The 11465-nt window shown below is 39.5% G+C and overlaps 2 protein-coding genes across 2 annotated transcripts in view; one reads left to right on the top strand and one right to left on the bottom strand.

The window, feature by feature from the left end:
• Tfb1m (transcription factor B1, mitochondrial) overlaps nt 1-11465 on the top strand; it is a 38880-nt gene that overhangs the window by 16407 nt on the left and 11008 nt on the right. The window contains exon 5 of the mRNA XM_021186124.2: nt 5464-5583. Coding sequence (XP_021041783.1) covers nt 5464-5583 — 120 coding nt within the window. The remainder of the gene's footprint in view (nt 1-5463; nt 5584-11465) is intronic.
• Cldn20 (claudin 20) lies at nt 8481-9140 on the bottom strand. The gene has a single exon (XM_021186128.1). It carries the CDS (start codon nt 9138-9140, stop codon nt 8481-8483), a length of 660 nt encoding a protein of 219 aa, XP_021041787.1.

The raw sequence follows: 11465 nt of genomic DNA, 5'->3' as shown, positions 1-11465 counted from the left end.
CTCACTTTGTAGACCAGGCTGGCCTCGAACTCAGAAATCCGCCTGCCTCTGCCTCCCGAGTGCTGGAATTAAAGGCGTGCACCACCACGCCTGGCTTGTACTAATTTTTATCTTTGCAGAATTTTTAAAAAATTGAGCACCATTGTATCTTTGGATCACTTGGGTATTTTACATTGGATTGCTTGCCCTTGCTGATCATTCCGTTGGATCATCTTCTGTTTGCTGGTGTGCAGTTATTACATATTCTCTGTACTAGTCCCTTATTACTGCACTGTACTGCAGGTTTCCTTTCTCTGTGCTTAGATTATCATTATCGTTTTACAGTGTCTTTTGGGAATCTGACATTTCCTTTTCTTTTACTTTTTTACTAATGTATATGAATTATACCGAATGACAGGCTTTGTTCCAACACTTTCACACATACCTAGACAATGAATGCACTTTGATTCTGTTCACACACAGACGCCCCATTACTCTCTCATCATTCTCCACCCTCCCTCTAGTCTCCTTTCTTAAAGATCAGACAGTCTCCATTTTTAATTTATGGCTGTTTCATATCTTACTGGAGAAATCATTTTATGTCTAGAGATCATAAAGGTTTCTTTCTGTTCACTTTTCTATCCATAATTCACTTGGGATTGATTTTTGTGTACAGTAAGAGTAAATTGTGTTTTACTCTTGTTAACATATAAATCTCAGCCCATCTGTCATCATCTGTTCTTCACTGGGCTCTTATCAGTAGCACTCTGCAAAAGCCCAGATAAGCATTGCTGTGATTAGAGACACCAGAAAAATGATGAGGTGTCCCAGCAGAGAGGGGAGTCCTCAGGAAGAACCCCTAGGTCAGATAGGTCAGTTAAGACAAGAATTTGACCAAATACCTGTCATGCTTACATGTATTGAGGAAATAGTTACACAAGTTTGGGGAAACCCAAGACTGAATTACTGATAAATGAATAAAATACCAAGTACAAGTGGGGGTGAAGCGGCAAAAGGTAATACTAGGAAGGTGGAGGGTACAGCGGAGTGACTAGGGTATAATCTCTGGTTGTACCACAGTGCTAAGTTGTTCTCTTCTGCTGATGGATTATTGGTTGTTCCTGAACAACACAATAGAAATCCAAAGCATTGCCTTCTCTTGATTCTTTGAGGAAAGAGTGGGGAGCAGAGGCAGAAGTAGTGGAGTCATGTTTTCAGTGACTCAGCTGCAGCTGTGCCTTTAATGACAGTGTTGTTTTGACTTCACCATAGGCAATTATTTTTCAACAAAGGTTTAGTTAAATTTTTGCATGAATATAGAGCTTATATCAACTTTATAATTTATGGAATGCATTAGAAGTATGGGTAATACCAGTCCTTTTGATGGACTTTTCACATTTTTGCAGGTGAAAGTTTCAAGAGAAGACTGGGTAGTAGTATTGTCTAACTCAATCATGACTGTGGTATTCTAGATTGTAGCCACAGAATATATTTTTTATCTCAACTTTGTTGTGAATTATATATAATACAAAATCAAATAAGCACCTTCCTCTTACTTTCTCCTCTAGGATGACAGGATTCTTTCTACCTGGGCACATTAAAGGGCATTAAGTGGCCTTACAGCTCAGAAATCGGAGTCCGACTGTGTAGCAGTAGTTGAGAGCATAACACATCTCATCTACTGGTCTCTGTATAGTTAAGACTGGCTTGCGTGCTTTATTGTCTTCCAGTAGAGCCATGAAATTCAAGTTCTCCATTTTGCTGGCTCTGTGGGGTTTTCAAGTGGGTCCAGTATCATCTTTTGTTCTCTACCATTTCCAGGAGACTTTGTCTGGTCATGCTTACATTCCTAGTAGGGAAGATGTCACTCCTCTATTAATGACAGGCAGTTCATTGTCTCTGGTTGGAGACTGTAGCTTCTCAACTACAAGTATACTTTTCCTACCTGCAGTTATTTTAGATGACTAACAAAAGTAAAGGAAATACTGTCCTTAGGAGTCTTTCATGCCTTGTTTTCTAATCCTTAGAGCGATTTTTAAAACATAAGGGTTAATAGTTTCCTTCTACTAAAACAGTAACTCATTTGTTCTCCTGGACTTTTATTGTGAAAAGTCGCCTATTGGTGGACTTGTGTGTTCATAGCTTTATCTGTGCTATGTCTAACACAAAAAATGGTAATACATGTTAAATGGTTAATAGGCCATTAACATCTGAGGGTAGCTTTTAGTGTAAAGTCTTTGCAGGCTCTCTGGACTGTGACTTGAGTTTTTGTTCAGTGGATTAGCAGTTCTGAGTGCTGCTTTATGCTAAAATAAAATCTAAGGGTCATATTTTCATCTCCACAACCTGGTATATTTGCTATGGAGATTGACTAAGTCTAGATTATGATTTAGAACACCCCCTCTCTGACTATACAGAGTGCTTCATTCTCAGAGTAAAATATATTTAACTATGCTTTAAGTCAAATTAAAATAATTCCACCCCTTTCAAGTTGAATTTTTAGTTAAAGTATTTTTTAAATTCTTTTGAACTCACCATTGGAAACATATATTTCAAATATAAAGTAGCACATGAGCAACGTCTTAAGAAGGACATCCAGGGTAGCCGATTCTTGGGCTCCTTTTTAGGTTCACGGTTATATTCCTACTGGACTTCAGTTTTAAAGATCTGCTTTATCACTGGGTACAGTGAACTGTGCCTGCAGTCCCAACACTTCGGGGGCTAAAGCAAGAGGATTTATTTGAAAATATGTACATCTCTTTTATATTATATCGAAGAGCATTTTCTGTGTCTTACATGCAATAGTAACTCATTATCTTGACTCAGTTTCCTAATAACGTCTCCTTTCCCAGTGCACATAAGCAGGTAGTTAAGATGGAGAGATGGTAAAGGGGTACTGAGATGAGATGGCCTGGATGTCAAGCGAGAAGCTGAGATCTCCAGACACATCTTAGGGGTTTCCTCTGCTTCTCATCCAAAACCTGTTCTTTTGTTTCTGTTTCAATATTCGTATGTATATACATGTTTTACCTCTATGCATGTATATGTACCACAACCATGCCTGGTGCCCAAGGGCCCCATTGGATCCCCTGATCCTGGAGTGCTCTCAATCACTGAGCCATCTCTTCAACACTCCAGAACCCGCTTTAGTCTTACTTAAGGTAAAGCTCTAAAAAGCCAGATTGTATGATTTCTCATGCCCAGAATGGGTTAGAGCAGCAGCAGAAAGAGCTATTAGATTAGGTGATAAGTCAGGGAAGAGAGAGAAAGCCCCACAGCTGCTGCTCTGAAAGCGCTGATGATGTTCTAGCACAGATGTGCTACCGTGCGCCTGGCTTCAGATGTTTCTACTCATTACTTGGATTTGTGACCTAGGTTCTAAAGAGCTAACTGGAGTCTTGGGATGTCCTCAGAGGTCAAGGACACAGAAACATGATCCATTTAGAAAGATGAAGGATCTTTGTACCAATTACTCTCAGTCTTACCCAATTTTAATATGCATTCCACCACCTCCACCAAAAACCAAATGCCACATGTATATTTAGAGCCCTCCTTCCCTGTGGAACTTTTAACCATGTTAAAAGTGGTACTAATCCTGCCCACACATGGCCTGTTTGTATATTGTAGGTGGATATGTCGGCACACACAGAAACCCTAAGGTTTGTATGTAAGCATCATCAGATCATGCTTGGTTTTGCCATTTTAAAATCTATACTCTGTTGGAGGGTGTAACCTATGCTAGTAATCTCTGTTACTCATTTTAATGGTTACTTCATATTTTGTTGGCAAAACTATTAGCCATTCATGTTAGTGGAATTATAATGTTCCACTTTTGGGATAATATATATTCTTGTGTAAGTATATATACTGTAAAACTTTAGCTTTTATTGCCAAATTACCATCTAACATGCTTATATAGCAATTTCTGCCCTTTCCACTCTCACTGCTGTGCATAGAATCCCTGTAGCTTCTAAAACTTTTCATCATTGACTAGCTATTTTTAATATTCCTCTTGGATGTGAAATTATAGACTTTTGTGGTTTTAATTTACACATCTCTGCTTTATTGTAAGTGTAACATAGTTAATGGTTATAAATCATTTATTTGCTCTGTAATGATTTGCCTTATCAATATACTGGTTGTTTTGAAATGTCTAGTCTGTAAGCATCACATTTGTACTATGAACATTAATGCTTTGGCCCTCTAAATACATTCTAAATCTATGACATATCTTGAGAGTGTTTTAATTGAACTCAAAATAATTTTAACAGAAAAATATATTCATCTTTTGTAGAGCTTCTGGCTTTGCATTTTTAAGATATTCTTCTCTACTTTGGGGTCATAGATATTACTTGCAAAAGACTTAAATTTTGTTTTTCATTCACCATTAATTCATTTACAGTTTGTTTTTTGTTATGGTACAAATTGGGACCTCTGACTTTCTCCTGCAAATGCTTTAATTATGCCTATATCACGTAATGAATGGTCTGTCCTTTTGTTAAGACAGTCACATCTCTCATGTATCAGACACCCACATGTGCTTGGGTCTCTGTCTAAGGGTTGGCCTATTGGTCTGTCTATGCTTGCAGCAATGCTGTCTTCATTTTCATGTCTAAGGCAGGCTGAAGCTCCCATGAGCACTGATATTTCCTAGGAGTGTCTTGGCTATTCTTTTTTGGTTGGTTGGTTGGTTGGTTTTTCGAGTCAGGGTTTGTCTGTGTAGCCCTGGCTGTTCTGGAACTCACTTTGTAGACCAGGCTGGCCTCAAACTCAGAAATCCACCTGCCTCTGCCTCCCAAGTGCTGGGATTAAAGGCGTGTGCCACCACCGCCTGGCGGCTATTCTTAATACTGTATAATTTTTATCGGAAGTTTAATTTTACATATATAGAGAAATTGAAGTTCTTTTTAAATATCTAGTTGGAATTTTCATGCAAATTGCATTTTATCAATTTGTTATGTACTTAATTCGTTTCAAAATAAGTGATTGGTTAAAGGAAAAAGTCCTAATTTTTTGCATAAATTATTTGTCACAAACAGCCTGTATTTCAAAGGTTCTTAAATATTCAAGGCTTTATTTTATTTAAGGAAATATCTGTAAAATTACCTTTATAATTCTTGGTTATTTGCTAATTTTTTTTCATAAATGTTTATTGATAGTTTCTATCTGACTTTGTGTTATAGAATGTAACGGTGGCTTGAAACTCTCCAGCAGTCACTAGTTCTTTGCCTTTGTGATTTTTTTTCAGTGAATTATACATGATGTAACTGACACTTCTGCAGTATGTCGCAGTTAATGTTTTTCCCCTAAGTCTACATGTTCTATGTCACATCGCTTGGAAATATGTGTGTGTGCATGCATGTGTGTGTATATATAAAAAAATAAATATTTTGTCTTTAAAAATGAGCATCAAGTTTTGGCTCTGTTCTTTCTAGTTATATGAGATTAACTCTTTGCTAAAACTTATCTTTTGGCCTTTTGTAGAGACTTGTAGCCACTACAGGAAGCAAACAGCACAGTCGTCTTTCCATTATGGCCCAGTACCTCTGCAGTGTTGAACACCTCTTTACAATCCCAGGAAAAGCTTTTGTTCCCAAACCAAAAGTAAGCATTTGCTTCTTTATCTTCGCATGAGTGTGACTGTTGTAGTGTTTGTTCCACTGGAGATACTTGGTATTGGAAATGATCTCTAAGATCTAAAATTTTATATACAGACTATACCACAGTTGTTTTCTTTCTACTTCTCTTGAATAAGAACTGCAAAAAATCACATCTCTTTTGTTTTTAGTTACTGGTGTGGAGGGCAGGGGCACATGTTAGGATATATACATCCCATGGTGTGAATGTGGACATCAAAGGACAGCTTGGTAGAGTGGGGTTGCTCCTTCTACCTTTCAGTGGGTTTCGATATCAGGTTGCCAGGCCTGTGTCTTCCGTACTGATGTGTCTCTCCGGCCCCACCACAGTTTCTTACTTGAAGAGCTCTTAGGCCACCTGTTCTCTTCTCCTAGGTCAGGTGGTAAAGTGTCAGGGTTTGGACGGTAGTGGCGGTCACCATCACTGTCATTATCATTGCCTTCTACTCTAACGTATCCTACTAATGGAAGTTAAGTTACATGGTCACCACAGCCAGTCCTTGAGAAAATAGCGAAATCGTTTTGTGGTTTTTGAGAGAACTCTCTAATTGACACCTACTAGACATTTATTTAATGTGAATATTTTTGGCAACAGTTTTTAGCTGGTGTATATTTTAGCAAAACTCACTGATAAGTTTTTAAAGAATATAAACCCTGCACCATCAGCACCAACTGGGACCAAGTTTCCATTAACAGCGCATAGACCATGTCCCAGAACACAGCTGAGCGTTTGTATGCATGCATATATATATATATATATATATATATATATGTGTGTGTGTGTGTGTGTGTGTATATTTACACACACACACACATATATATATACACACACACATGCATGCATGCATGGTCAGTAGATAAATGTTAACAATGATTTTAGAAAATAATTTGGCTTTTATATTGGTAATAAGTTAGAGCGTAATTTGTTAAAACTTCCTAATTACTGTTCTATTATTTTGGAGCCAGATCATCTTTTGCAAGGTTTGTCCTGTGCATTGTTAGCAGCATCTCTGACCTCTTGGTACTGGATTGCAGTACCATTGTCTCAGTTGTGACAACCCAGGTCTTCAGGCATTCTGTGTGTGCTCTCTGTGCTAAATTCACCCCATTGAAACCCGGCAGAGAGGAATCAAAGCCACCTGTGCCTGGACTGCTCCTGCATAGCGTTTCTATCAGTTTGCACCCTGCTCACTTCAGCTCCCATCCAGAAAGAATTGACCTTTATTTGGTATAAATCGTCTGCTGCTTGAGAGGGTCAAACATTCCTCTGTCTAGTAAAGAAGAAAGTATTTGAGATAAATAAAATATGACGTGGACTATATTAAATGACATTTTAACATAGGGCTCTGGGCTACATAGCCTGCCTAAGTACTGATACATTCAGTAAAATGAATGAACCCTACGGGGCCCAAGGCAGTTCTGTCACATCATTTGCCTATAGATATTCTTTATTAGAAGTCTTTTTAACGTAACAGTTTCTTTCTTTAGAAAGTACTTGGCCACCTACAAGGAAATATATTTTAAATAATCATTTAAACTTGTACTGAAACAGCCTCCTGTGTTCTCACAGGAAGCGGCGCCTTTTTATTTTTGCTGTCTTATTATAGCATGACTATTGCGGAGCATGAAAATCCACTAAGTAAATGGTGTTAAAGTACTTTAGTCTATTTTCTGTATACACACTTCTAAGTTATTAATGTGTAGACTTTTATCTTTAGCAGTTCCATTATGAGCTATTAATAAGCATAAACTAGCAAATAGATTACTAGAAAAACTACAATGTTTCTTTGCAGCTATGAAAAGTCCAAATCTTTGTTAGAATATTTGAATTACATGTCATAATTTATATGCATATTTAAAAAACATTCCTTTAAAACTTAATTTACTTGTATTAATTAACTGAAGATGCTCATTTATAAGAGAACATCAGTGTTTTTGTTAACTTGAATGAATTTTGAGGAAAAAAATACAACTTAAAAGTGACGAAGCTGAGCATAGTGGAGTATGTGTGTAAGCCCCAGCACACAAGAGGGAGGCATCTAGCTTATCCAGTAAGACCCAGTCTCAAAAACAAGGGACTTCCTCAAATAGTGATAAATGTCAGTCATTGGGATGGGATGAATACAAATCGTTGAGGAAATGAATGTAATTGTTTTCTGGATGCAGAAGAGGGGTCAATGCTCAGGTAATTTGAAGCAAGCAGGGCTCTATTACTCAGCTGGTTCTTTAAAAGTGCTATATTTTAGTTTGTGTTTATATTGGCTTTTTTGTGCTGCAGTAGCATCTTCCAGTTTATTAATTCAATCTAATCTTAATTTGCATATATAACACATGAAAATTTGGAATGGAAGTTGGGCCTATGGCTGGATGGCTTGGGTGATACCTGCATGAGTTCTGTTTCTCTTTCCTAGGGTCTCCTCCACATCCTGTGGCTTTAAAACAGCAGAATATTCAGACATTGCCCACTAGGGGGCAAAAGTAGGCGATATTCTTGACCAACACTAACACAGATGTTGATCAAGAACATTTTTATACTTTGCAATTAAGAAAAAGTAATGTAAAAGATATATTAAAAAGTTATCTTTAAAAGTAAACTAATACTGTCATCCATCACTTTATTAGTCTAGTCAGGCCCTCTTTCAGTTACATACTTTAAATAAAACATGAATGCAATAATGGGAAAATAAACGCAAGACAGTAGATATAATTGTATGTGGTCGTTTGTTGGCATTTTAAGGTACCTCACAATTTTTAATATTTTATATTCTCTTAAAGGAAATTAAGCGTCCGTGTGGTTTTTCTCTTCGTTCTAATATAGTTTGAGCAGGCTCTCAGAGGCCTCACTGATGTTCATCCCACAGCTCTTTACACGTAATCCTTCAGGTTATGTGCTAGCCTGTTCTTTGGCTGCCAGGTAGCGGTAAGTTTCTGCTTGGGAGGGTAGATCCATGGTTCTCGGTTCTTCTGTATATAAGAAGTGCAGAAAATAATACCAGAGATAAGTAGTAGCATCGCCGAAATGAACCCAACGTACAGGGCTCCTCCAGGTTCATATTTGTGGCTTTCCGGAATGGTCAGATCCAGAAACTTCGCCATGATGTCCTTGGTGTACCACACTGTTGGGATTAAACCAGAGATCCCTGCAGTGATGAAGCAGATTCCTCCAGCAAAGGAGATTTTACTCTTGGTGTGTGTGTCTCCTCCTAAGTGAGTGCATTTCATTCCTGCTATCGAAGTGCAAATCCCCAAAGCAGACAGAACACAGGCCAGGACCATGGTGGCCCTCGCAGTCTGCACATGGACGGGGAGTGACAGAAAGGAGTATTTTAGAGTGCAGCTAAACATCCCAGTGCTGTACCACGTGCAGTCCATCCACAACCCATGCCCCTGCACAATAGCAGTTACAATGTTGGATCCTGCATATGCATTAACCTTCCAGTTTGGCAGCAGAGTGGCAGTGAGTACTCCAGACACCCCAGACATGGCCAGGATGAAAGCAAGGAGCTGGAGACCTGCTGAAGCCATGATGTTACTCTTACTTCTGTTCTCCTAGAAGATCTCAGTGGATAATTGTGCTGTGTGGTCAGATCTGTAGCTATTTCTGTGCAGCTGAGACTCACATAACAAAAGCTATGGAAAGAAGCAAAATCAGGATTGGGGGCGGAGGAAGAATAAGAAAACAAAAAGACTTCACAGGGGAGCCAGGGCACACTGACTAGCATCCTTGCTGCCTGCATACACAGATATGCACAGACATGCACAGAGTGGGAGAGCAGGCTGCGGGCTCATGGTGGACTTGGGGGCTAGCATTCTGCTGAGGGAGCATCACAAGCAGTGCTTGGTTTGTGGTGTGAGTAGAGTCATCCACGGAAGACCCTAAGTGCTCTGAAAGTGTCTGCCAAGTAGACATATTCAGGTTAGACACTTCAGATTGTAGCTGTAAAATCTGATGGAGAATTGTGTTAGCATTGTAAACCACATTAAATAGTTTTAAATAATATGGAACAACCTCAAATCTACCTCCTCCAAATAATTTATAAATATTAGCAAAGGTAACTGAAAAAAGGTTTGAATTAAATCTTTTTCAGCACATACCATGTGTGAGGCTTAAGGAAAGTAGAAGGAGTTCGGCACAGCCCTTCTGTGGGTTAGCTAGCATGTGTTCCTGGTACTAGCTCACAAAAATGTAGGATCCTTTTTCCTTACCAGCCGAATGCTTCCAGTCACAATCCAGGGCAAGTGTTCAGAATTGCAACTCTAATTCCCTGAGTGACTCAGAAACAGGGCAGAAATAGCGACATTGTTGCCATAGGGAAAATAATAAGATCCCCTGCCCCTTGTTTACTTTGCAGCTGGCTTTAAAAAGGCGAAAGTACTTCTTAATCTCCATCCTCACATTCCTGTCCACCATTACGCACTCCATCTGATAGAATTTACTCCTCTCTTTGGAACGCGGCAACCCTGGTGGTTTCTCTTTCTGGAATAACTAATGATGAACTGCTGTGACTGGTGTGATTCTTACACACACTTCAGCCCAAAGAGCCTGGACGTGAATCTTGGTTTTATGTCCTGTCTCTGGACTTGAGCATCCGTCCCAAAAATGAGACATTTGGATTTTTCTTTTCCTTCCTTGAACTGAGTGAATTAACTTTTTTAGGATCGCAGAGCTGAAGGAAACCTTAGGAAGTCTAGAGCGTGATTGGTTACATCGGTGGACTCAGGTGGAAGCGCCCACACCACAGTCTTCTCTGCATGGCTGCCATGTGCAGCTCGCTCCTGTCTACTACTCCCTCCTCTCTTCCTCTGTCCTGACAGAAGCACCTGTCTGCTCCTTTCCTCTCCAGGAAAACGAAGGCCTGTGTGGGTAACAGATAGGACAAATGGTTTGGCTTTCCTTCTTGCCAAGAGGCTGCGGTGTGGCTTTTGTTAAATACTTAGAGTAACACTAATCCAGGCCTATGTGGAAGTACAAACCTGCCATAGATAGCTGTGTCTCTAAGACACCAGCTTATGCTGCTGGATTGAGTTCTGGTTTTTTGGGGGGGGTTTTTTTGGTGGTTTTTCGAGACAGGGTTTCTCTGTATAGCTCTGGCTGTCCTGGAACTCACTTTGTAGACCAGGCTGGCCTCGAACTCAGAAATCTGCCTGCCTCTGCCTCCCAAGTGCTGGGATCAAAGGCGTGCGCCACCACGCCCGGCCGAGTTCTGTTTTGTCAGTCCCATGATTTTAAGGAATTATATTCGTGAGTTAGCCTGTATACAAGCTTGATGATTTTAGGACTTAATCTGCAGGGGGCGGGCAGTTTATTTCTTTTGTTCCCCAGGTGTCCTAGCTATAACCAAAACAGAAGGAAAGTTAAGAGCCTGCAGGGAGGAGCAAGCTCGTGTATCTACAGTTTTTACTAGCTCTTGTGAGTTCAAGCCTCAGTCTGTGAAACTGCCTCACAGACTATTTCCAGCCCAGGAGGCTCCAGTAGTTGAGATCAGTGTCAACACTGCCTGAAGATCATCTTGCTGTTTGCATTCGCCTTTGCCCTGATGGAATAACTTACATGTTGATCTATCTATATCCACCTTTGCTATTAGAGCTCTCTTTCCATCAAACAATACAGTTCCTAAATGTATAAATACATTTTGGTGTCGTAGAGATCAGTAAGAAGTCAGTTGTCGTAATTAACAAATCCGGGCAGCAATTAACTGCAGTCAGGTAAAAAGGAAGTAAATATTAAGACATTGCATCTAGTTAGCACAGTACTTGGCTCCTGCACAGGGTGACTTGACTTCACATCCTTCTTGTGCATAGAGAATTATGCAAAAAAAAAAAAAAATTGTGTAAAAAGGTTGAGGCTCA

This window comes from Mus caroli, chromosome 17 (genome assembly GCF_900094665.2).
Source record: "Mus caroli chromosome 17, CAROLI_EIJ_v1.1, whole genome shotgun sequence".
In the NCBI taxonomy this organism is placed as follows: domain Eukaryota; kingdom Metazoa; phylum Chordata; class Mammalia; order Rodentia; family Muridae; genus Mus; species Mus caroli.
Note: the sequence above shows the minus strand (reverse complement) of the source record. Positions and strands in the feature narration are given on the sequence as shown.

Coding starts and splice junctions, on each gene's coding strand:
- Cldn20 (XM_021186128.1), bottom strand. CDS start 9,140: ATGGCTTCAGCAGGTCTCCAGCTCCTTGCTTTCATCCTGGCCATGTCT.